This window comes from Macaca mulatta, chromosome 14 (assembly GCF_049350105.2).
Source record: "Macaca mulatta isolate MMU2019108-1 chromosome 14, T2T-MMU8v2.0, whole genome shotgun sequence".
In the NCBI taxonomy this organism is placed as follows: domain Eukaryota; kingdom Metazoa; phylum Chordata; class Mammalia; order Primates; family Cercopithecidae; genus Macaca; species Macaca mulatta.
This window is the reverse complement of record NC_133419.1, coordinates 123,370,559-123,397,543: the sequence shown is the minus strand read 5'-3', so window position 1 is coordinate 123,397,543 and position 26,985 is coordinate 123,370,559. Positions and strand designations below refer to the sequence as shown.

Genomic DNA, 26,985 nt, shown 5'->3' with positions numbered 1-26,985 from the left:
TTTTCCTCTTAGATGATCAGAAGTTGACTCTACATCCACCCTCATGAGAGTTGGGAAGAATGAGTCCCAGAGAGCTGTGACATCATCCTCCTACCTTCCTGAGAGCATTGGAAAAAAGAATGAATGTCTCTCAAACTCTGAAGGGTTTTGAGAAAGATCCTGGGATGACTAAGAGGAAATGATAGTCACTTTGATTTTCAGGCTGAATGGTAAAAGAGAAGGTGTTAGGAACATATTATTACCTGAGAGAGAGAAAAAGAGAGAGAATATATCTGGGGAATAAAGCAAAATATTTTTTATAAAAATGTTTTAAAATGCAACCACTTTGTTTGGTCTTGAATGTATGGAGATAAATCAACTCTTCTGTATTACCACAGAGAGCTAAAGTACACAAAATGTATTTACATGTGTGATAGTGAGGGGGATGATATTTGGTCAGTAGAGGCCGGGCGCGGTGGCTCACACCTATAATCCCAGTACTTTGGGAGGCCAAGGTGGGCGGATCACTTGAGGTGAAGAGTTCAAGACTAGCCTGGCCAACATGGTGAAAACCCGTCTCTACTAAAAATACAAAAATTAGCCGGGCATGGTGGCGCATGCCTGTAATCACAGCTACTTGGGAGGCTGAGGCAGAAGAATCGCTTGAACTCGAGGGATGGAGGTTGCAGTGAGCTGAGATCATACTACTGCACTCCAGCCTGTGTGACAGAGCAAGACTCTGTCTCTTAAAAAAAAAAAAAAAATTGTCAGTAGATAAGCTTCCTGACAGCTAGGATTATAGACTAGGTAACAATGGCAAGTAAATATCTTTGCATTCTCTAGAAATATATAGTGGGAAAAAAAAAACCCATGGATAGGAAATGGCTTTGCCTGTCTATAGACTACCTTTTTTGTTCCCTGCTCTTAGTTCCTCCTCTTTGGTTGTCGTAAGAGTGGAGAGGGTAGACAGCAAATGAGTGTGAAGCTAGATCAGTGATTCCATTCCAGCAGCCAGACCCGTGTGTCTCTCACAGAGGGTTACAATCTGGTGCTGCCCCCATCCTGGGGTGCTCCTGGGCCTCAGCAGATAAAACTAGGAAGCGTTGCGGTGAGGGGCTCATGGTGGACCTCACTGATCCCTTGAAGGTCCCTCCAGCTCTAAGAGCCCGTGACTATTCCTGCCATCTTCCTGTGAGGCTCCCCCTTTGTTCCAGGTCCCAAAGGGTCGGCTGGGATCCTGGGAGTCAGGCTTCCCAGGGGCGGGGGGGCTGCCGCTCACCATGAAGAACTGGCAGAGTGTGATGTGGGGAAAGATGTTGTGTGCCTTGTTCTTCCCACAGATCTGCTTCGACTGCTGCCAAAAGTCGGAAAGCTTCTGTGCTAAGGGGCCAGTGGGACGGAGGTAGAGGACGTACTCCCGGGGCAGGGGGTCATCCAGGAAGGGGTCACCGACGTGGGAGAATAACCTGTAAGACAGAAGTAAGCCAATGAGGTGTTGCTTGAGAATAACGGGAGGAAAAAAAGGACTGAGAGACAGATCCACCCTCCATGTGCTCCGAATCCCCGGCATAGCGCGCAGGGAAGGGTTTTCATTCATGATTTAAAAATCTACTTCTGGAAACTCACACTTCTCAATCAACTCTCGGATGCAGCAACTTCTGTCTTCCTTCTTGTCATATTGCCTCCTCATCCTACAACTCCCTAAAAAAGTCCTGAAACCACTCTCCAGGAAGCATTCTTGGATCAACTCCAAATCCTTTCTCAATCCACTAGGACCAACCCAGCCTGTCCCTCAGGTCAGCCTATAATTAAACCCATGTCCCTCCAAAGACAAGGGAAACTCCCAGAAAGGTAACCTTGTGGGATCCACCCTGGGTAGGGATACCCTGAAAGGTAAGTAGGGTACTTCTCTAAATTGATTTGCCCAGAATCCATACCCCTAAAATGAATCTTTAAGTGACTGGAGCGGGGACAGATCTTATGAGAGGGGCTCTATCTGGGAATTACTTAGAATTTTCTTTAAACAGCTCCAAGGAGAAATATACCCTGGGGCCAGGGCAGAGGAGGCAATTGACTTGATAAATGGCCTTGCCACAGTCTTTTGGCTCCTGTCTCTTCTGGAAGGGTCCACTAGAGAAAGTCTGCACCTCCCCACTCATCCACATGCACTTAGAGTTAATTATATGCTATTTTCTCAATTTGTTTATCTCATACCAACCAGTCACATGCTGCCTGAACACTTCTTCCTCCCGTGGATGCCAAGGCTTTTTGTCTGAAAGAAGAAATCAAATTTCTATTGTTAGTATTTTTAGCCTCCTCTCAGCTTTTCTCACTGCAGTGGCAAGAGCGAGTGTGAAGGAGGCGACATCATAGCCTGTGCTCTGCTCGCTACTCTGTGGTGGGGAGTAGACACCTGCAGCAGGTTTTCCCCCAGGGGTCAGATCGAGACATATGGAAGTTAGGACTTGTAATTAATTTCCATGTAATTAGCATCAGATTTGCATGCAGTCTGACAGCCCAGGCAGTCTATTTTCAGCAGTTTCCACATTAGAGTTTTATTTTTGCTTCTCTAAAGGTTGTCATGTCTTGCTTTTTCCTCCTTCCTCTTCACCCGCTCATTCTTACTGACCCAGATCCCCAAAAGAGCAGATTCTTGTTTTCAGCTCGTTTGGTAGAAAGTATTAGAAGTGGTGCTGATGGTTTTCTTTTTCTTTTTCTTTTGAGACAGAGTCTCACTCTGTCACCCAGGCTGGAGTGCAGTGATGTGATGATCATGGCTCACTGCAGCCTCGACCTCCCGCACTCAAGCAATCCTCCCACTGAGCCTCCCAGGTAGCTGGGACTACAGGTGCATGCCACCATATTTGGCTAATTTTTTATTTTTGCAGAGACAAGATCTCATTATGTTGCCCAGGCTGGTGCTGATTATTATTAAGACATAGGGCTAAATGCTTACAAGGACAATTGGTTTGGATTAATTCATTGCCTCCCTCCACCCACTTCCAACCACCACCAGGCTGGATCCATCATCTCCAAGTATTTTACAGACATCTTTGGGGACGAGTATCACTGGGTTAAAAGGAATGGCCACAGCAGTGCAGCTATCATTCCCATTTCTGGAGAAATGACTCAGAGCATAACTAACTGTGGCTAAGTATCCATAGGCCGGTTATAGCAGTGAAGCCCTGTGTACAAACTTACAAGTGGAGCTCTTCTGAAATCATACACAGGTCTCCAAGAGCCAGATAGTTCTGGATTCGTATCTAGCCTTGCTATTCATCTATCCTTTCATTCATGCATTCATGCTTACATTTATTCAGCAAACATCTACTGAATTTCAACTATTTTGTCAGCACTGTGCTAGGCTCTAGGAATACAGTAATGAACAAGAGTTATGAGATCCCTGCCCTAAAGTAGTTTTCTGTTGAGTAGGCACGTAAATATTATTATACAGATAATGATTTAATTACACTGGCATTAAGTGCGGTGGAGGGAAAGCATAGGGGACATAAGAACATAGGACAGGGAGATCTAACCTGGTCTGAGGGGCTGGGGAAGGCTACACTAAGGAGGGAACATTTCAAGTGAAAGCTGAGGGTGCAGACACATCTGGGTGGGGTGGATGGGGCGCGTGGCGGTTGCTGAGGTGGAAAACGCCTGGTACCTCTATTCTACGTGAGAGGTAATGATTAAATGAGCCAGTGTAGAGAAGGAGCATCCGACCCATCACAGGTGATCGATAGGTGCTCTTTCCTGTCCCTTCACACTACGTTGATTCAGGATCCTTGGGAGGGAGAAGAGATAAGTGGGAATCCAAGTTACACTGACACTCTCTGCAAACATCCTTTCCCCAACTGGCTGCTAAACTCACCCCCTGCTTCCTTGTCCTACCCTTCTATGGAGCAATTAGAATGACCGATGCTGTGAGAATCACAGAGTTGGACTGGAAGGGACCTCAGAGGTCATCTGTGAACCCAACTTCTTCATTTGACACAAGGAAAAACTCAAGTGGAAACAAGTGATGAAATGCGCTTAAAGCAGCCTGGCTGGGGTGATGGCTGAGCAAAGGCCAGCCTCTGTTGTTCTGCTCCACAGCAGAAAGACAAGTTAAAGACTGTCCCCTTCCCCCATGAAAGTCTGTGCACAGATACCAAATGATCAGGATAGGGAAGTCTGCACAGCTCATGAGAACAGCATTGTAAAACGCAAGCCTACTTACAGAGAGATGAAGTTACGGAGAAGCAAGACAGATCCCTCTGCTCCCCTTGGAACATCTGGTGCAGAAAAGGCTAGAAGCACAGAGACCCACACATGCTCATTCCCACACGTTGACAAGGTGCTTAACTGCTGCTGGGCTGCAGCCTTGTCTGTTTCCTCACGACTTACCAGACAATCAGAGGCCACACATCTCGCCTTTTTTTTTCAGTACAGAAGCCGTGTATGCACAAAAGAACACAAACCATGACCTTTTAGAGGTTAGAATCTCTGAGGAATTAAAGTCACCAAAAAAGGACCCATTGTTCCAAAAACAACTGGGAAAAGGAAAACGCGTTTGTGGCACCAGACAATGTGCTATTTATATAAGGAATTCAATTTCTTTCTTTTCTGCACCCTTCCCCCAATGAAATACATCCAACTGAAATTTAATTTATTTCTTCCGAGGCACTAGGAGTATCCTCTGGAAATGAAAGATCTAATTAAGTTACGGGCTCCGTAACTCAAAAGACAAGTTTTGGAAAGAGTTCAAAGAAGAAATTGAAAAAGATAATGAAAGGTTTGGGTGATAAGATGATGATGAAAGGCTAAGGAAATCCGAATTCTTTGTTCTGAAAAGCCGAGATCTGAGAGGTCCCGGTTTGGTGGAAGGTTATCGTATCTGGTGCACATGCTCCAGGGAGGGTTGGCCAAAATAAAATAAGCACAAAGGGCGCAAGTTAGCTTCCAGGAAGGACTTTCTGGCAGCTATGTACGTTAAAGGTTTTATTTTTATTTTTGAAAGCTTCGAGAAAGCTGTTACCTATCTGAAACAGTGCAGTTCTCCAGGCAGGAAGTTGTAGGAGTAAAATCTCATTTTCCCTAAGGTCATGAGCCACAGACAAACCTTGCTGGCCCTTCACCCACTGCCAGGCTGGCACCGATTTGGGCTAAGTGTGTTCCCCAAACTCTGCCCACAGAACAGACTGAACATGGGCGTGGCAGAACATGCCTTTCCCTCTCCACTCGGCTGAAGAAAGACTGTTGCCATAGACCACCCACCTCCGCGGTCCACCCATGGGGCCAATGCCAAGGGCAAGTGGGAGTATGTGGGGTGGACCCTAAACCCCAGCCTGAGCCTGTGTGTCTGCTATCCTCAGGGTGGCTGAGGAGTTGACAGAGAGTTTACTCAGACACTGAGACCTCCAGCAGATAAAGGAGGCATATCCCTTGAAATTAAAATGCACCCATTGGGTGACAGCAACAAATGACAGCATTCAGTGATTTAAATGGAACCTTCTTGGTTAGAACTGGTGAAATGTGAATTGTTGAAGTTTTGTCATGTGTGAACCTAAATTTGACTTCTGATCCTAGCCCTAATCTTTCTGATTATCCCATTTGTAGCAGAATATGAAAAAGAAATAGTGTAAAAACTCTCATGCTTACTGAGGATGGAGAAGAACAGCACAAAGAAAAGAAACACAATGGCTAATAAAACAAACAAACAAACAAACAAAAAACAAACAAAAAAACAGGAGAGCAGTGATCCTTCCCGCAGGGGAGGGACCAGCAGTGCCCGCCAATGGCCTTGCAACGCTCGGGCGGGATTCTTCCTACTTTCTGCCATCAGCGCGGAGGATTTTTGAATTCAAGGTTGGCCTGGCCCCAGGGTCACGGAGAATACCTCTCATTCCCTTGAAGGAGGTTTGCAAGCAAAAATTGCTTTCCTATTAGTCTGCCTGAGACAAAGCAGCTTTCCTTCTTTCTGCCTTCCCTCCCTCCTCTTCCTCCTTCCCTCTCTCTTTCTTCCTTCCTTCTTTCCTTCCCTCCTCTCCCTTATTTCTTTTCCTTCTACTCTCTTTTTTCTTCTCCTTCTATGGAACTCTTACCAGGAAACCAAATGAAAATAAAAAAAAACAACAACCCTGCATTATCACGGGATGTACAAAGAGGAGGAAAGTATGGTTCCTACCCTTAGAGAGCTCACAGCCTTAGAGAGTCAGATACAAAAGCAGCTTCGTACAATGCAATAGGCCAAGGGCCATGACAGAGACGTGCAGGGTGCTAAGAGAGCTCACGGTGGGCCCAGCTCCATAGTGGGGAGTTCCCAAGCCTGAGGTTCTCAAATTGTACACCAAGCTACTCTAAGTCAGAACACCACAGCAAACTCAAAGAGGTGCCACTGGATGTTTTAAATGTTATAAGGGAAACACAGCATACTCATTTGTTGAACACCACATAAGCTTCTAGCTTGAGGTAGTTAGAGTTCACAGTGTCAGACTGGGCTGCATTCTTGAGGTCCTATCTTGGTGAAGCTGCAGTTTCAGCAACTGTCGTAATAAAAACCAAGTAGCCAGTGAAAATCAATGTGGAACAGGTAATGACAGTGGCAGTGCCCCATCTGATCCTAAGGCTTGGGCAGTTGTACGGTGCCCCACAGACACACACATCCCATTAGTAAGTAGCTGTGGTTACTTAAGAATACAAATATGATTTTTCTTCCAATTTGTGTGTGTGTGTGTGTGTGTCTGTGTGTGTTGACACAGCTCTTAAGTTGGCAGGACAAAAATCCTTATTAAGGTGTTTAGATCTAACTACTAAATAAACAGAACTGTTGGTATTTATGTTGGCCCACAGGCTCTATGTAAAAATTATTGGACACTAGGGGGTTGTGGGCTGAGAAAGTTTAGGATTCTTTCCTACAAGAAATGATGCTTGATCTAGACCTTAAAAGCTAAAAGAGGCTGGACACGGTAGCTCATGCCTGGAATCCCAGCACTTTGGGAGGCCAAGGCGGGTGGATCACCTGAGGAGAGGAGATCGAGACCACCCTGACCAACGTGGTGAAACCCCGTCTCTACTAAAAATACAAAAATTAGCCGGGCGTGGTGGCATGGTGGTGGGCGTCTGTAATCCCAGCTACTTGGGAGGCTGAGGCAGGAGAATCACTTGAACCTGGGAGGCGGAGGTTGCAGTGAGCCGAGGTTGCGCAACTGCACTCCAGCCTGGGCAACAAGAGCAAAATTCCATCTCAGAAGAAAAAAAAAAAAAGGCAAAGTGAGAGCTGACTAGAGAAAGAAAGAAAAGCAGAAGGACATTTGAAGTGGAGAGAATGGCAGCAGTTAACAGATGAAAGCAAGAGACAGCACTGCATGTGCAGGAAAATTCGAGTTTGGCAATGCTAGGGCCAAAATTGTAAAGCTGGAAGAGGGTAAAGGTAAAGGCCTCTGCAGATACCTGAAAACGTAGGCAGGAGATGACTTGCAAAGGCCTTATGCGCCACTTTAAAGCTTGGACCTGACTCAAATTAAGCTAGAGAGAAGCACGATCAGATTTGCTTGCATTGAAGGATAAATTTCAGAGAGATACAGCTGGATGCTGGGAGACTAGAAGGCCTTGACAACAGATGGGAAGAACACACTGAGAGGTTGAACTGAAGCAGTGACAATGAGGATATTGGCAATGATGTTTAGATGGTTGACTGAATAGAGCTGAGACTGATCTGGTACTGCAGCTCGAATATTTATGTGGATGGTGGAGACACCCCCTGAATGAAAATGCAGGAGTAGAAACAAGTTGGGGCTGGGGGTGATAGTGACAGTGAGGTTAGTATTGTTCCAGGAGAATAGTGAGACCAGGTATCATTGAAGAGACACACCCAGCCTTGTTGTTAGGTGTCGTTTTCTTTGTTGGCTTGGCTACATTTTCTTGCCTCTTTCTGTTTGTAATCCAGACATTTATTTTGGGCCACCCATTGAGCTCCTATTTCCTGTCTAAGGAATACCTTCGGCTCCCAAATCACTCAATGCTGTGATCAAAAAAACACTGAAGACATCCCCAACTCAGAGGGATAGATTAGCCCAGACCAGCAGGTTCTCTAGGGATGCTCAGCATACGCCTTCAGAGGACAGTTCCCCTATTTTATTGTCACTTGATAAAACTCAAATATCTGACACCTGCCATAAAAAGCAAGAGACAAGATATATGCTAATGGAATGAAAAATATATTCCCTTAAAATAGTAAGACTTTCATCCAAGTAAGTAGCAAACTAATTTGTTGGGCTTTCCAGTTACTTGGAGCTGTATTGTCCTTGGCTTTGCATTGCTGGTGGACTCATACGCATGGCCGCAGGCACCACACCTGCTCCATGCATTGGTTCTCTGTCACCAAGGACTTGTTCACGTAAGAAATGAGAAGGCACAGCGTCAAGTATGTAATCCTTCAAGTGGACGAAATTCCCTATGCAACCAAAATTAAATTCTATCTTTCCTTCATGTAGCTAAGATGATCTTAAATTTGGAAACATTTAATACTAACTGTAATATTTTTAAAAATGTTCTCAACCTCCAGGATACCAGTTGTTAAATTTTCCGCACCTAACAGTTTGAATTCAATTAAAAGATGACCTAATTAATCAGACGCCTCATTCTCCTCCCTCAAAATCAGCTTAAAAGTCAGCAATGAACTGGGGGATGGGAAAACCGAGGTAGAACCCAACTCCTCTTTTCCCTGGTTGAAGCGTCCAGCCATACCGTGGTGATTGTTGCCACAAAGGAAGATGGAGGTATTCTTTTTGGGTATATTTGGAAAACAACATTTTTTTCAAAAAGTAGTTTTAGGTAGAAATACCAGAGCCTTTTGTTGTGCGTGCTCTACGAATTGCTGAATCAGTGCTGAATATCCTTACAGGATGCTCTGAGGCTGCTCAACAGAGTGCCTGGGGCTGGCGGCTATCTTGAGAACTGAGGGCACACAGGTGATTCTCCATCTATTTGTTTCTCTAGTAGAAGAAAAATGAGGATAAGGGAGTCAATCATGATCGAGGGCCTTTATGTACCAGGCACTTCAGACTTTACACCTTTATGGCATGGTTTGGATATGGCTTGCTTGACCCTGCCAAGTTTCATGTTGAAATTTGATCCCCAGTGTTGGAGGTGGGGCCTGGTGAGAGGCGTTTGGATCATGGAGGTGGATTCCTCTTGAATGGCCTGGAGTCAGTCTCCCGGGAGTGAGTTCTCACTCTTCGTTTCCACAGGACCTGGTTGTTGAAAAGAGCCTGGCAGCTTCTCCCTTCTCTCTCTCCCTTCTTCTCTCCATATAATGTCTCCTCCCCTTGCCTTCTGTTATGAGTGGAAGTTTCCTGAGGTTCTTGACAGAAGCAGATGCTGGAGTCATGCTTTTCATATAGTCTGCAGAACTGTGAGCCAAATAAACCTCTTTTCTTTATACCCAGCCTCAGGTATTCCTTTATAGTAATAAAAATGGACCAAGCTACTTCATGACAAACTTAGGAAGTCGGTATTGTTAGGAACCTCCATGCACCTGGTGGCTCTGCCCTGACTGGCCAACAGTCAAGTCATCTCTGGTTGTCCTGTAACAGGGGTTGGTTCTAGAGGTTGTGATTAAAAGTCCATAAATCAGTGTACCAAGTAGTTGCCAATCTTGAGAGGGTCAGATGTTTAACTTTGTTTTGTAAATATATGAGTAAATAGGCTGGGCGCAGTGGCTAACGCCTGTAATCCTAGGACTTTGGGAGGCCGGGGTGGGTGGATCATTGGAGGTCAGGAGTTTGAGGAGACCAGCCTGGTCAACATGGTGAAACCCTATCTCTACCAAAAATACAAAAATTAGCCTGGCCTGGTGGCAGGCACCTGTAATTCCAGCTACTCAGGAGGCTGAGGCATGAGAATCACTTGAACCAGGGTGGCAGAAGTTGCAGCAAGCCGTGATTGTGCCACTGTACTCCAGCCTGGGCAATAGAGAGACTCAGTCTCAAAATATATATATATATATATTTTCTTTATATGTATATATTTTTTCTATATATATGAGTAAATACATGATTCAGTACCCAAAACTCCTGACTGCAATACGGTATTTGAATCCTCATGCCATCCAGACAGCCCTCACGGACACAGCAATTCTGCTTCTCCACAGAGTGCCCTCTTGACAGGAGAGTCATTGGCCGTGATAGTGGGAAGGACACTGTGCCTGTATCTAGTTACCAAATGGAGCCAATCAGGTCTGGGATATCTACTTCTCTGTTCCCTGTACTTTCTCAGTTAAGCAATGTGGCAGCAGGACTGAAGGCAGCTTGAGATTTGTGGGGGGGAAAAATCTCTCCCAAGAAGGATGCATGAAAATCATCCCATATAGCCAACTACTCAGGAGGGCTCCCAGGCTAGCAGTCATTTTTATCCTACTACAGATGAGGAAACTGAGGTTTCAGGCCACACGACAGTCATGCAAGTCAACCGTTACAAGTCAAGAGCCATTTATTCAGCACCTGATGTCCATGTGTAAGGTCCAAATAAACACAGACACATCATGAAGACACTGGCCTTGCTCTTGAGGAGTGCACTATGTGAAGGCCTCCAGGTCTGTAACTCAGTTGCTTCTGACTCCAGAGCAACGTTCCTGCCCACCCTGCCCGTCTCCACAGTACCTGTCCCACCTGGCTGCTTCTCCTCCTCTGTGAATGCTGCCCAAGAGACCTGACTGCAGTCAGAGCTTTGAAAATCTCATTCTTAGTCCTCTGTGCTGTGTGGCTTGGGAAAAGTCAGCTTGCCTCTCTGTGGTAAAGTTTTGTCCCTTAGTTAACCAATAGCATTCCCTTGAAATACAAAAAGAGCATAAGATACCAGGTGCAGTGGCTCACGGCTGTAATCCCAGCACTTTGGGAGGCTGAGGCGGGTCAGGAGGTCAAGAGATGGAGACTAGCCTGGCCAACATGGCGAAACCTCGTTTCTTCTGAAAAATACAGAAATTCGCTGGGCATGGTGGCACATGCCTGTAGTCCCAGCTACGTGGGAGGCTGAGGCAGGGGAATTGCTTGAACCTGAGAGGCAGAAGTTGCAGTGAGTCGAAACCATGCCACTGCACTCCAGCCTGGGCGACAGAGCAAGACTCCATCTCAAAAAACAAAACAAAACAAAACAAAAAGAAACCTTTACTATCAGAGATTACTTTTTTTTTTTTTTTTGAGACAGAGTCTCGCTCTGTCACCAGGCTGGAGTGCAGTGGCACGATCTTGGCTCACTGCCAGCTCCACCTCCTGGGTTCATGCCATTCTCCTGCCCCAGCCTCCCGAGTAGCTGAGACTACAGGCGCCCGCCACCACGCCCAGCTGATTTGCGTGTGTGTGTGTATTTTTAGTAGACACGAGGTTTCACCGTGTTAGCCAGGATGGTCTCGATCTCCTGATCTCATGATCTGCCCGCCTCGCCTCCCAAAGTGCTGGGATTACAGGCATGAGCCACCGCGCTCGGCCACTATATCTTATTTTATATCACTGTGTCTCTTCTCCTAATTGCCAACTACGTCTATATTCCTGGCAGAATAAGATAGGCAGTTCATGATAGCTCTTGACTCATGGAGGCCTCCATTTCACTTGGAGATGCTTCTCCCTCAACTCATTCTGCTAAGAAGGACCCTGGGTATCCACAGCTGCTATCCTGCCCCTCTCCTTTCACTTCTTCCCTCAAGACAGGCAGCTTTCACAGCCTAGTGAAAGGCCATCACTTTTCTGCAGTGCACCAGCCACACTGGGTGACTAATACAGGAGACTGCCTACCTCAGGTAAGGCCTGACCTGTTCCAATTTTAGGCTGAGCAGGAAATGATGTGTAGAGTGGCCACAGACAATGGCATGGGAGTGAGACTATGTTACATGAAGCTGTGTAAAGGGAAGGTGAAGACACCGAAGCCACAATCATAGCCCAGAAGCAGCCTGGGGACCAGGTCCAGGACTTAAACATACGTGAGCTCCCAGGCATCAGGCTTCCAAAAGACTCATATGTTGGAGATAGGGGCTAGGCACAAAGCATCCAGTAACCCAATGGGCTGAGAGCCAGAGATCCATCAGGCAGTGGTTGCCAGAGTGGTTAATTAATGATCAACCACTTCTAGTCTGCTAAACTTCTTCCTCCACTGAGGTAGAACTCAACCCTATGAAAAAGCTGTCGCCCTCTTCTGATGTACCTGCTATGTCCTGTCATGGAGGCGTCTGAGCAAGCAGCCAGAGCAATTCTTTCTTCCCCTTCACCCTCTAAGTCACTTGGATGAGCTGGAATCCTTGAGTCTCAGGTAACGGCAAGAGTCCCACTACCAGTGTCGAAACACTGAGCCCAGGGCCTTGGGAAGCGTCACAAGTGCCCGCTCTTCCCTGGAAACCCAGGGAGAAGTGACCAATAAACCTCTCCTTAGGCATAATCATGGAGCTCTACTCCAGACCCTTGGTGCCTTCCAGGCTGGAATGGGGCTTCTTGGCATTAGAGGAAGTTGGGGATATTGAGAATTTCAGTATCTGCCTCTCAGTCTTAGGGCCTGTGCCCCTGACATTTACCTTAGCTATATCAGCAAAGGCTTTCCTTCTTATCTTTCAGAGACAAAAATGAATAAAACTGAACCTAGTCTCTGTGGGTGCAAGTCTAGACATGAAAAGGGCTTTTATGACTACAAAACAAAAAATCCTGTTAATCTAAAAAGGATAGCTTCCCCCTACATTTTTTTTTCTATGCAGCAGAATTGACTTGCTTCTAGGCTTTTGTTAAATACCCATTCCTCTTGGATTCTACCTTTTTGCTTTGGCAAAGGTTCAGTTCCACCCCACACTAAAATCAGCGTGCTTCCTTTTTCTCTTCTGTTGGCTTACACTGGTTCCGGGAATGGAGTCTACTCCATGAGCAGAGCAGTTGGGTATGAGGATGGGCAGAATCAGAGCCAGCCTGATTCCAGGCACTTCCGTGACCAGGGATGGAAGATGCTGGCAGAGCAACCAACCAAATTCCCTGAATTCACATACTACAGCACCTCTCATCTACCACCGTCTGTTAGTTGAGACTTCAGTTTCTGATATGGTCACTCTTTCAGCTACCGGTGGCCAATAAGATTCATGCAATTCAGTCCCACCTTCCATCAACAGAGGTCAAGTAAATGTTGGGAAGCCTTGGGGGAATAGCTTAAGAGTTGCGCAAGCCAAGGAGTGGAAGCAGTGGTATTTCAGCCAAGCTTTCCAGGCTAAAGCAAAATCAGGGACTGGCCACATACAGCTGCTCTAGAAAGTTCTCGCAGGAGCTGGAACACGGGTAGGTGTCTTTTTCCCAAAGGAAGTCATTTCTTTGTGCTTTCGTTTTTTCGTTTTCAAAAAGGAGGTGATTACAAGCCCACAGGGAGATTGAGAAAGATGTGACATCTATAAAGTGTTTTGAGGTCCTCAGAAGCAACCATAAGTGATAGTGATTCCTTGGCTGCAAAGGATCTTAGGACAATCCTGTTCATTTCTCCTTATGGCTAGATAAGACTATACTATAGACCATCCATGACTTTTGAAGGACTTTTTCCTCTTCTCACAGATATTAAGAGCAGGAGATCCAGCAATGTCTCTTGGTTGCTTAATGGCCCTCGCACTCAGAAAGTTTTTCCATATGTCCAAACTCCTTCCAATGACACTCAAACTTATGCCACCCTTTTCTGTACCCGGTACAGTTGGTCACTCTCCTACATAATAAGATTATTTATTCTATCACTTTCAAACAAGGAAATCCAGCTACTTTTTATCACCAAGGCCAGTAAAATAGGCTTGCAAAGAGCCTGGGCAGTTCAGTTGAACAATCTCATCTCCGAAGTCTTGCCCCCTCTCCCCTAGCCTCCTCCCCATGAGGCTGAGGGACGGCAGTAGAGAAGCCTATCAGTAAATATCAACCATAACGTCTCTACCCATTTCCTTCAGAGGAAATGAAACTAATGGAGAAAGATATATTGATCACAAAGACTCAATTTCAGAATCAGTCTCCTGGTGGTGAACCCTTTCAGTTAGCTGGGGTTAATGGCTTCTGCTTTCAGCTATTGTCCAGTGTAAGAGCTGTACATCCCACAATCAATGGTATAGCAAGCCTGCTGGGGACATTACCACCAAGGCCAGCCAATGGGAAAAGGCTCTGGGTTTTTTTTTTTTTTTTTTTTAATAAAGCTAATCAGAGAAAGGGAAAAAAATTTCCTGAGCTATTTGGGGGCTTAAGTAAGTCTTCCAGCTGAAGGCCTCCAACCTGTGGGGGAGGCCTTTCTCTCCTATCAACAAGACTCTGTTTTCCAACCCATAAAGAGCCTGTTAGGCAGCCCTCCTTAGGGGGTGGTTAGCAGGGAAAATGCTGTTTAGGTTTCCCGATGTTTTTATGTGGCAGGGCCCAGCAGCCCATATAGGAGGCCTTGTTTTGTTCCTGCTAAAAAGGGGCTGGAACTCTGGCCTCTGCTGTAGGGAGGCAGCAGTTTGTAATTGGGAAACCAGCCATTAGACCATGGGTGGTGACATAATAAAACACATTTTTCTCTTTGCCTCTGTTATGTGTCCCTCTAGCATCTAGACAATGCCTTTCTGCTCCCCATGATCAATGAGTTTTTGCACAGAGGCACAGGTGGGAGCACATTGTTAGGAACAAAACTCTCATTAGCGATGGGACTGTGGACAAGTTCATTATCCTAAAACTCACTTTCCCAATCTCTTAAATGGCGATAATAACTGCCTTACAGGGTAGAATAATGATTAATATCACATAATGTATTTGAAGAGCTCACCACAATGTTTGGCATATATTAGGTACTTAACAGAAATAACCTTTGCACATACGCCTGTGCATATTATCTAATCAATCTTTGCAGTTTTCCTGGAATAAATGTCTGTAAATTCCATGCTAATAGAAATATTTCGAGACTGGGGACCAGAAGACCCAGATTCTTTCTCTGTTAAAATAATCCACAACCATCTGGGAAGGTCTTAAAGCATGTATGGGATTCAGGGAGAGAGAAAAGCTCCTCAGGTAAGGTGATAACATAAGGTAAAGGTGCACAGGTAGAAACCATCCGGGGACAGGTGACGGTGGCAGGAGTCTGCTGAAGAGGACACATGACACAGATTGTTAGGAGCCAGGCAGGGGAGTTTAGGTTTGATCAGGAAGAAAGTGGGGAGTCACTGAGAACTCTCAGCACGGCGTGGAGAAAAAGCAAGCAACATTTCCCACTGTCTGTCATCATCTAGGCAGTCAGTGGAGGGTGTGTGTTTCTGCTCAGCAGAGGTATCCTAACAGAAGAGTGAGAGCCCTGAGCTGGTGTCCACAGTCAGGCTCTGGGGAGAGGCTAGCCAGGACTGCCTTCTTCCTTGCAGATCCTCAGATCAAGTCATTAGTGCTATCCCTGAAGCCTTTACTCTCGGGTTGGCAGGGTAGTAACTCTGCCCACCTGAATGTCTCTTAAGTTTCAAAAGCTCTCTCAATTGTATGCGGTGAACTATCATTATTTCCTGAGAAACAGGATCAGAAGCCTGTCTTACCCAAGGACAATAGCAAGCCAGGGGCATGGTGATTCCAGAATGAGATCACAGATGTTATCAGATCGGTGCAAAAGTAACTGTGGTTTTTGCCATTGAAGGTAATCGCCAACCGGCCGGGCACAGTGGCTCCCGCCTGTAATCCCAACACTTTGGGAGGTGGAGGTGGGCGGATCACTTGAGGTCCGGAGTTTGAGACCAGCCTGGCCAACATGGTGAAACTCCGTTTCTAATAAAAATACAAAAATTAGCTGGGCGTGGTGGCGCATCTCTGTAATCCCAGGTACTTGGAAGGTTGAGGCAGGAGAATCGCTTGAACCCAGGAGGCGGAGGTTGCAGTGAGCCAAGATTGCGCTACTGCCCTCCAGCCTGGGTGACAGAGTAAGCCTCTGTCTCAAATTCAAACAAACAAACAAGTAATGGTGAAAACTGCAATTAATTTTGCACCAACCTAATAACACTTAGCAGTCACCTGCCCCAAAATAGGTGCTCAATAAATATGGCCATGAGTTATATTTTTATGACTAACTTCTCTCCAGGACTTTACCATTTCTGCAGGCTTCCACACATTCTTTCCCTGAGGGATACCTGAGGGAGGAGTGGAATGTGAGTTAGTTCTCTAGCCGCTCGGTTCCATTTCATGTTTAAGGCATCAGTCTCTGACTGTCAGTCCAGGAGATTCTGTTTCTAGGTTACAGGTTCTGCAGAGCACCATGGAAATCAGGCATCTGGGAGGGAGAGTGTCCGGTTAGTGTCAGGAGCCTTTGCATCCCTGCAGAGGAAAGCACAGCTGGTTTGGGGCTAACGGTGTCCATTGAGTGAAAGGGGCTATTTCTCTCTGGGGTGCTGTGGAATTGGGAGGCTAACACTGAGCCACAGTGAACCCCCAAACTCCTATCAAGGCTGGCAGACGATGGGGAAGTGCTCCCAGGTGTGTAAAAGGTATGAAAGGTTCTGGGGAAAGACACCGAAAACTGGAAAGGCAGTGACTGCTACTACAGAGGAAAAGAACGGAGCTTATTTATGAAAATGGTGTGTAACACCAGTGCCACGGCAGTGCTGAAGCTGTTAAGACTCTCATATAATCACTCTCATGAATCCTCATAATAGCCCACAAAGTGGGTAGGACATCATTATGACTTTTATTTCATAGATTAGGAAAAGGAGGTAACAGACAGGTTAAAAGATTCGTTCATCCCCAGTCATTAATGTAGGAGAGCGGTGACTCCTGCTGTCTCGTCCAGAGCTCTGAGGTACTACTGGGTCTCAGGGAGCAAAGGGGCGGCGAGGGTGGGATGAAGTGAACCTCCGCTGCTGCAACTGGCTGGTGGGATTTAAAACAGAGGAAACAGCCGCCACCACGTCCCACCAAAAAAAAAAAAAAAAAAGGATCTGGGGCTGGCTGTGGTGGCTTACGCCTATAATCCCAGCACTTTGAGAGGCCAAGGCAGGCGAATCAGCTGCGGTTAGGAGTTCGAGACCAGCTTGGCCAACATGGTGAAACCCTGTCTCTATTAAAAATACAAAAAAAATTAGCCGGGCGTGGTGGTGCATGCCTGTAGTCCCAGCTACTTGGGAAGCCGAGGCAGGAGAATCCTTGAACCTGGGAGGTGGAGGCTGCAGTGAGCTGAGATCATGCCACTGCACTCCAGCCTGGGTGACAGAGTGAGACTCTTTCTCAAAAAAAAAAAAAAAAAAAGATCTGGGAGAAACAGATGAATATGAAGAGTCATTTCAAGTTGCAGATGACAACAGAGACTGTTTTTTCTCCTATTTCCACCTCTTTTCTCTCTAAACCACTAGAATCAGCTAAAAATACTTAAACTTGGGTGATTTTTAGTCCTTCTGAAATGGTTTCATACCAAAGCTACATAGGAGACTCTGGCTAATGGGTTTGGTGGGTCAGAGAAAATGTAGACAGACCAGACAGAGCCATTGTCACTTCTCTGTAACTCTTCTTGGTAAGTAACCTGTTAGCAACATTTATTTTTGTTTTATTTTTTGGAGTTAGTGTCTCACTCTCACCCAGGCTGAAGTGCAACAGTATAATCGTAGCTCACTGCAGCCTCGACCTCCTGGCCTCAAGTGATCCCCGTGTGTCAGCCTCCTGAGTAGCTAGGACTACAGGTGTGTGCCATCATGCCAGGCTTTTTTTTTTTTTTTCTTTTTTGGTTGCTGGTAGAGGTGGGGGTAAAGAATATGTGAGTAAACACAAAGAAATCACAGACTTAGAGAATTAAGCTCAGGTCTTTCTACCAGGAGGGTGGGTTTAGTATCATGAGATTCTTGAGAAGACCTTCCAAGGAGAGTGGGGAGATGCCACTAAAGAGAAACCTTCCTCTGCCACCTCAGCCCTGTCAACTGACACTGTCAGAAAGATTTGAAACTCCTCCAAACCAGACTATAGGTCAGATTCTACCAAAGGAAATACTGTCATGGCAAAAACTCCTGCATAGTCAAATCCACCCCGCTGGTCATTATTTCAAGTGTTATCCAGGGAGACCGAAATCCAGGGTAGAGAAACAAGTGGATGGTCTTGGGGTTCACGGTATGAAGAGATGACCACTATAGTTAGGTATGGAATATGGTGTGACAAAAAGAGATTTCCAGTTTAGACACTGCTGCTACCAGGATTCAACATAAGGCATCCCATCCTACTTTTTAAACTCTTCATCTCCAAAAACATGTGTAGACTCCTTACCATGCCGAGCCCTCCATGGCCTCACACCTGTCTCCTTCTTCAGCTTCACCCTCAAACATCCTCAAACATTCTGCTCCCTGGTTCTTCTCTCACACTTAAAACCTTTCTCTGGGGCTAGGCGCAGTGGCTCACACCTGCAATCCCAGCATTTTGGGAGGCTGAGGCAGGTGGATCACAAGGTTCGGAGTTCATGACCAGCCCGGCCAACCTGGTGAAACCCCATCTCTACTAAAAATACAAAAAATTAGCCAAGTGTGGTAATCCCTGTAATCCCTGTTACTTGGGGTATGCATGCCTGTAATCCCAGCTACTTGGGAGGCTGAGGCAGGAGAATTGCTTGAACCTGGGAGGCGGAGCTGCAGGGAGCTGAGACTGAGTCACTAAACTCCAGCCTGGGCGACAGAGCAAGACTCCGTCTCAAAGAACAATAACAAAAAAAACTTTCGGCCGGGCGCAGTGGCTCACGCCTGTAATCCCAGAACTTTGGGAAGCCGAGGCGGGTGGATCATGAAGTCAGGAGATCGAGACGTGGCCATCCTGGCTAACATGGTGAAACCCCGTCTCTACTAAAAATACAAAAAATTAGCCGGGCATGGTGGCGGGCGCCTGTAGTCCCAGCTACTCGGGAAGCTGAGGCAGGAGAATGGTGTGAACCTGGGAGGCGGAGCTTGTAGTGAGCCGAGATAGCGCCACTGCACTCCAGCCTGGGCGACAGAGCGAAATTCTGTCTCAAAAAACAAAATCAAAAAACAAAAAACAAAAAAAAACCTTTCTCTGTTGGTTCCTTTTCTTACAAGGCTAACTCCACCCTCAGTTACCTGGCCAGCTCCTGCCTATCCTTTAACACTTACTTGCATTTTGTTTCCTCCAGGAAGTGGTCCCTACCTGGGCACCCTTACCAGCCAGGCGGTTGTATCATAGCACCTTCCAAATTATATTTAAATGATCTGTCTTTGCGATGGACCATGAGCTACCTGAAGCGGAGACCATTTCTTGATTTCTTTGCATCTCTAGTAGCTGGCACATAGTAGGTGTTAAAATTTTTAAAATATGAACTTCATCAAGATGTTAAAGGTATATATATCAGTGTGGCAGACAGACCCTCCGTGACACCTTCATAATCCTAAATTCTGGTGTTCACTCCTCTGTATAATTCCCTCCCCTCAAGTGTAGGTGAGACCTATCACTTATCTCTATATGGCAAAGGTGATGGAATCACTTCTGCAATTCCATTATGACACACATAAGACACATCCAAGTCAGGGGTCTCCAGCCCCTGGGCCACAGACGGGTACTGGTCTGTGGCCTGTTAGGAGCCAGGCTGCACGCAGGCGGTGAGTGGTGGGCAGGCGAGTGAGCATTACTGCCTGAGCTCCGCCTCCTGTCAGATCAGCGGCAGCATTAGATTCTCGCAGGAGCACGAACCCTACTGTGAACTGCACATGCAAGGGATCTAGGTTGCAGGCTCCTTACGAGAATTTAATGCCTGATGATCTGTCATTGTCTCCCATCACCCACAGATGGTCCCAACTAAGTCAGGGGTCTCCAACTAGACGGTGCCGTCTAGTTGCAGGAAAACAAGCCCAGGGCTCCCACTCATTCTACATTACGGTGAGTTGGTCGTATCACTATGTCATGATATATTCCAATGTAATAATAATAGAAATAAAGTGCACAATAAATGTAATGTACTTGAATCATCCCCAAAGCATCACACCACCACCCTGGTCAGTGGAAAAACTGTCTTCCACAAAACCGGTTCCTGGTGCCAAAAAGATTGGGGACCGCTGCTTTAAATGATTTACTTTCCTGCTGGCCAAGGAGAAGCAGCATGTTGTGGACTGCCTATGAAAAGAGAGCCACGTGGCAAGGAACTGCAGGCAGCCTCTTAGGACCTGAGAATGGCTTGTAGCCAACATCCAACAAAGAGCTGGGGCCCTCAGTCATACAAGCAAAAGGAAATGACTTCTGTCAACAATATGGGTGAGCTCATAAGTGGATCTTAGTCAAGCTTTCTGGTGAGAACACGGCCTGGCCAACACCTTGATGGCAACCTTGTAAGACTGAGCAGAGAACCCAGTCAAGCCACGCCTGGACTCCTGACCTACAGAAACTGGGAAAATGTGTGTTTTAAGCCACTACAGTTAGAGTGCTGCATCATAAAAAGTGCAAACACCTAGCTTTTCAGGAAGAGGGAAATAGGAAAGGAAGAGTGAGCATTGGCTGAAATGAGCTGGTATGACCAAGCTCAGCACTAAACAGCACTAAAGGGTAACCTAGGCATTTAATGCAGGAGATGGAAGATCCCAATCCCATAACCAGTGGAAATTGCTGATCTGAATTCATTGTATTTCACTCCTGCCATCAGTTAAAACGTAATTTAAGTCCTTCTAGGCTGAGAGTTAAAGCTTGGCAACTTAAGGGAGAGAGTAGAGTGGAGTGGAGTGGAGTGGCAGGTGCATCTACTTTAGAAACACGCAGACCTGGCCAGGTGTGGTGGCTCACACCTGTAATCCCAGCACTTTGGGAGGCCGAGGCGGGCCTCACAAAGTCAGGAGATCAAGACCATCCTGGCTAACACGGTGAAACCCCGTCTCTACTAAAAATACAAAAAATTAGCCGGGCGTGGTGGTGGGCGCCTGTAGTCCCAGCAACTCAGGAGGCTGAGGCAGGAGAATGGCGTGAACCCGGGAGGCGGAGCTTGCAGTGAGCAGAGATCATGCCACTGCTCCAGCCTGGGCAACAGAGCAAGACTCCGTCTCACAAAAAAAAGAAAAAAAAAAGAACCACACAGACCTAACCCATCTAATCTCAGTCCCCACGTATGTAAACAAAAGGAGATTCACACCAGCTTGTTAGGGTTATGTGACATGCTTAGCTCTGAGTTTGGCACAGGGTTGGTGTTCTACGGCTACTGGGTACCCCCTCCGCCCCCACCACTGACTGCCCTTTTCAGCTATCCTGACTCTAAGCAGGCTAGGCCTGTTTGGGAAGCTCCTGGAGGGAATCTGAGGCAGGAGTTCTTGGCGGATGCTCTGGAGACTTACTCTGCAGCTGAAATCCCAGGAAATTCTACCCCCCCAGCTCCACCACTGCTAAGCTTCTAAGAAAGGTTACGCTCAATTTCCTCAAATGATTTACTGCATCCCTTTTTATGGGAGTACTTTACATATTATAAATGGGACTTGATCAAACACGCCAGGAAGTGAGACGGGTCCAAAACTCTCTAGCCAGCCGTGTGTCTGCTGGCCCAACTACGATCCCCAGATCAACTCAGGCCTGAGGTCCTATAATTTTAAGATTGGGTATCTATCTTAAAATACCCAATTGTGGGGGGAACACAAATGTTCAGTCCATAACATCTACAGTAACATGCTCAGTACTGCATTGGGGCACCCCTGGGTATGACAGTAAGTGTATGTGCATGTAGGCAAAGATACTTAGGTTATGATTTTAGGATTGAATAACAGTATGTATATTAAGATATTAAGATACAACATTTAGGAAAAGCTGCTCACAGAATTCCAGGCCTTGGAGACTAAGATCACTTACCTCAATCCTCTCATGTTACAGATGAGGAACTAAGACCCGCAGAGGCAAGTGATTTGATGAGGACAGGAAGCCAGGTCTCGTAACTCCCCAAATTGTGCCCTTTGCACGTTACCATGCTGAGTCTCTGTCTTTTTCGCTTAGACTGTGCTTCTTAATTTCTGTTGGATCGAGTGCAACCTCTCTGGTCCAGTGTTAATTTGCTGAGAGGCTTGAGGATCCCCTTCATAGGGAGCAGCCTAAGAGATGACCCCTCAGCTCGCCTTTGGCTCTGCAGTATGGTCATGGCAGGGGAGATGGGTTGTTCCTGTTCACAGCTTAGCCCTCCTTGCCTGGGGTCTAACTTCCTCCTTTGACTTCCTCCACAATGGCTGCCCCCAGGCCCTACCACAGCCCTCCACAATGGGGCACCACAGCCTTTGATAGAAGCTAGAATCATCAGTAATGTGAAAGAGGCCGAAATGGTCCTTTCCCTGACATTTAGGAACCAGACACTGGAAATAAATGGGGTGTAGAGGGGCTGAGGCAGGAAAAGAAGGCAGTGTAAGAAGGACTGTATCTTACACTGTGCTAGGCACATTTGCTCATGTAGCAATATTTTATTTAATCCTCAAGGCAGGCTTTGAAGGCAAATTTTAAAGACCAGGAAGCTGAGGCTTAAAGAAAGAGGCAGTATTAGGCTTCAGCTTACGAATGTGCAAGCATAAGAATCCAATCTAGTTACTGGCTCTAATTATCGAGACTTAGTCAGTTTCACATTTCTGGAGTACAAAGAGGACTCGAATCAGCTCTAGGTAAGTCTCCACGGTTTTCAAGGCCAAAAGCTCTTGAGAATTTTCCTCATAGTTCATGCTTATTGCCACACTCAACTGCTGCCCCTGAATACAGTCAGCCTTGATTCCTGTTAGGCCAACACGTGTTAGTGCTTATGCCTAAATCGGGATGGATTCCTTCCGTCCTAATTAATCGACCCTCTTCCATAACCAGCTCATGAATTGCCCAGGAACTCCTGAGTTCAGTGCCCTCCGTGGTAACGGGGAGAGGAACACTGCAATGTTTAGGTACAAAAGACTCCTATAATTAGCTCTAAGCCCCAGGAAACAGACAATCAAATTAATCAGTGAGTATGGGAAAAAAGCAGATTATAATTAATTACCTATGTTTATACCAGGGTTATCTTTAGCCATAAGTTTTCTTTTTTATCTAAATAGATACCCAATCTTAAAATTAGAGGACCTCCGGCCTGAGTTGACAAAGCCTGAGTTGACAAAGCCTAATTTGACTTTTGTCCCCAGTTCAGAAGAGGATCCTAAATGAGTCACTTCTTCCTGCCTTGCTTCCTCCTTACTGATATGGCCTCCCTCACGGAGTGGGAGGGGGAGATAAGCAGCTCAGGGCTGAGAGCCACTTTGGTACAACACAGGATCAGAGAGCATGCCTTTTCTCTGCAGAGCCATTTTCATTCATGGTGGAGGTTTTATTGAACCTAGCCAGGCAAAGCTCCTCGGTGCCAGACCAGCACTCCATGTGGCCACACCCTCCGGCCCCAGTTGTTCCCTCTGCTTGCCAAAGCAATAACCTGATCCTCACTTTCCAAAAAATAAAAGAAAATGTTCAAGTCCTTTCCACAGAAGGCTATAAGCCAAAAGGCCAACTGCTCTGTGGGTTACCGGAGCCTTCTGCATGGACGAGGTGGGAAACCGAGACTCAGAGATGGGAGTAGAGCTGCATGTGCTTGTGCTCATGTATTAAACTGAACTCCTGGTGACGTGCAATGTGAGAATGACAGTGGGTATTAGCTTTCACTAAATATGCTTAAGAGCTCTGGGGCGTCATTGAAACCCACGCAGAGATTATTCAGCATTGAACCATGAAAAGGGAGAACCATGTAGTCTGACTTCTCCATTGCATGGTGGAGGGAACCAAGGCTTGGAGGGAACCAAGGCTTAGAGAGAACAACGGCTTCTTTAAGGTCATAGTGACTTGGTGCAGAGCTTACATTTGTAAGTCCTTGTCAAGTGCCCACTCCACCACTCCAACATGAGCCTTCTTTCCACCCCTTTTGACTGACTATGGTGCAGCTCTAGGGGGAGGACCGAGCTGGTGGTACAGTCAGGGGTCTAGTCCTGCTGTCACTAGCAGTATGACCTTGGGCAAGTCCTCCAACCTTCCAGCGGTCATAAAAAATGAAAAGGGGCTTACATGGATCTCAAGGGCCCCTTCCAGCTCTGATAGCCTTTGAGTTTCTGTGTGCTGCGGATTCTCTTCTTTTTCTCTCCACCAGAGGGAGGAAGTTGGGCTGTTTCCTTAACCTTAGATCACAACCAGTGGCTGAGGTGTGGGCTGATGATGAAGAGCAGGCTTCAGGGAGTGAGGGGTTCATGGAGAATCGTCAGTGGGAACCAAGGCCAGATACCAAAGCAGGAATCACACTCACAATACCCAATACAACACAGAGCAGCCATTCCAAACTCTAGCACCTCCTTCCAGGTGGCAGCCTCAAGCCGAATGCTGTTGATCCCAGCTAGAAGATACCAGACACTCACTCTCCAAGCCACTCATGCACGCACTGACCATCCGGATGTCCTCCCAGATGCAACACAGGTTGGGATCCTCCAATTACTATTCTGTGTCCACTAGTAAAGACCCCAAAAGAACGATTCTTCAGGAAATGAGGTACCAATTTTAGCTTATCAGGAAGACAGTTTCCTTGAGGAGACGACAGAGAAGCCCGAAACATCCGTCTTCGCTTCTGGAGTGGCATTGATAAGCCAGAAAGGCAGGCTCCCTTTTTCCTAGGAAAAGACTCCTTTCCCCTGTAATTTGTCTTTGTTAGCAATTGAGGGTAACCTCTGGAGTTCCACTATTGACTGTAAAACCATTCCATTAGACGTGCACCGGCCAAAATGCTAACCACCAGCCACATGCTTAATAAAACTGAGCATTCAGTTCCGCATCACACTGGCCATGTTTCAGGTGCTAGCGGCTACCATGTCAGACAGTGCAGATATGAAATCTTCCCATCATCACAGAACATTCAGCTGGACTTTGCTGCACTAGGAGTTTCACAGGGAAGGCACTCGATTTGTCGAATGCATTTACTGAATTCATGGACAGCAGTTTAGATAGGGCACGGAATACTGTAGTATTCCCTGGTGAAGGCATGTTCATCATTCAAAAATTTTCAGCAGGTTTCTTTTAAGAAACCCAGGGTTGGCCGGGTGCAGTGGCTCACGCCTGTAATCCCGACACTTTGGAAGGCCGAGGCAGGCGGATCATCTAAGATCAGGAGTTTGAGACCAGCCTGACCAACATGGAGAAATCTCGTCTCTACTAAAAATACAAAATTAACCAGGTGTAGTGGTGCATGCCTGTAATCCCAGCTGCTCGGGAGGCTGAGGCAGGAGAATCGCTTGAACCCAGGAGGAGGAGGTTCCGGTGAGCCAAGATCATACCATTGCACTCCAGCCTGGGCGACAAGAGTGAAACTCCGTCCCCCCCCCCCCAAAAAAAAAAAAAAAAAAAAGAAAGAAAGAAAAAAGAAACTCAGGGTTTTTTTCTTTTCTCTTTTTGAGACGGAGTCTTGCTCCATTGCCCAGGCTGGAGTGCACTGGCGCAGTCTCGGCTCAGTGCAACCTCTCCCTCCTGGGTTCAAGCCATTCTCCTGCCTCAGCCTCCCGAGTAGCTGAGAGTACAGGCACATGAAACCAGACCCATCTAATATCTGTATTTTTAGTAGAGATGGGGTTTCACTGTGTTGGCCAGGATGGTCTCGATCTCCTGACCTCATGATCTGCCCGCCTTGGCCTCCCAAAGTGCTGGGGTTACAGGTGTGAGCCACAGCGCCTGGCAAGAAACTCGTTTTCTTTTTTTTTTTTTCCTAGTGTTCATACTTGAAGATGTTTTTTGAGCATTCATTTGTATTTTCCTAAGCTGAGTGCTACCAGGAATATGAAAAACAACAACAATAAGAAAAGAGGCAGCTGAATGTATTGGGAGGAACAGAGGATTGGGAAAGAAAAGAGCCAGGTTCCAGCACGGGTTCCAAACAGGAGGGCAGGTGAGGTCCATCAGCCCCTTTGAGTCTCAGTCTCTTCGGTCAATGAAATGAGAGTAATAATATTACCCTCAGGGGTTGGTTGTTTGTATGAATCACGTGAAAATATAAAGGAACACACTCTGGAGACTGTCAAGAGTTAGATGTTTGTGTTATTGACCTTTCCAGTCCCACTGCCATAATCCTTGAGAATATTTTTGCGGCCTCTTTCAACGGCTCTCCCTGCCTTGGGATCATACTTCAATCCATCATGCATACCTCCAAGAAAATAATGCCACTAACATACCACTAGGATCACGTGCCAATGCCGCAAAGACTAAAATGGCTCCCTACTGCCTATAAGATCAAGAACAAACTCCTTCTCGTATTTGCTGCTGCACTGTGCCCTGTTTGCTTAGGAAGCTGCTGTTTCATTTTGCAGGAGCTTCCTGAGGCAAGAAGCCTTATTCCTCTTACAAGTGTGACCCAGGCCCCACCCATGCCTTTCCTTCTTCTATCTCTGCAAATTGCACCTGGTCCCTTGAGTTCACCGTCTCTAACTCCTGCCCCCTATAACCCTGTCATTCTTAATGCCCACCGGGCCTTGCACATTGTAACATGTTCTCCCATGTGGACTTTTTCTCTGATTGTTTTGTGTGTCTTATCTCCTCAATAGCATTAGACAACACTCAAAGAGAGTATGCTTAGGCAGAGCTTGGCATCTCAGGAGTACCAAGGGATGGGGAAGGATGGGGACAGACGGTTGACCCTGAAAGCCTGGGGTTAGATGGGGCCAGATTGATAGGGACAGCAAGGCAAGACAGGAAGAAAATTTGGTTTGAAAAGATAGTTTAGTTTTATACAGATGGACTATACTATTCCTTCAATAGAAACCCTGTTTTAGTATAATAATTTCAAATACCTTGTGTTTATTAAGTTATAATAATTAATTTTCCCTTTTTTTATACTTTAGGTTTATATAATTCCAGCCCAGTCAAAAGGACAAAGAGTTTTAGTTACTTGTGCCTGTTCTTTGGAGATCTGACTCCTTTTGGTTGTAGCAATTGGTCTCACCCTAGATCAAACGTCCATGACTCATCTAGAGGTTTCTCTCACTGGAGAAGGCTGATGGAGCTAACATGAGATACGATGATGGATGTGATGTGGAGCACAGTGTCCTAAAATCAGCACTCTAATGAATAGTGG

At 46.3% G+C, this 26,985-nt stretch overlaps 1 protein-coding gene across 5 annotated transcripts in view; it reads right to left on the bottom strand.

Moving 5' to 3' along the window:
- The window catches only part of UBASH3B (ubiquitin associated and SH3 domain containing B), a 155,083-nt gene that overhangs the window by 31,476 nt on the left and 96,622 nt on the right, over positions 1–26,985 (bottom strand). For 2 of the 5 annotated variants that reach the window (NM_001261286.1, XM_077960653.1), the window contains 2 exon segments: positions 1,259–1,445; positions 2,198–2,251. In NM_001261286.1, the coding sequence (NP_001248215.1) occupies positions 1,259–1,445; positions 2,198–2,251 (241 nt within the window). 5 annotated transcript variants of the gene reach the window in all.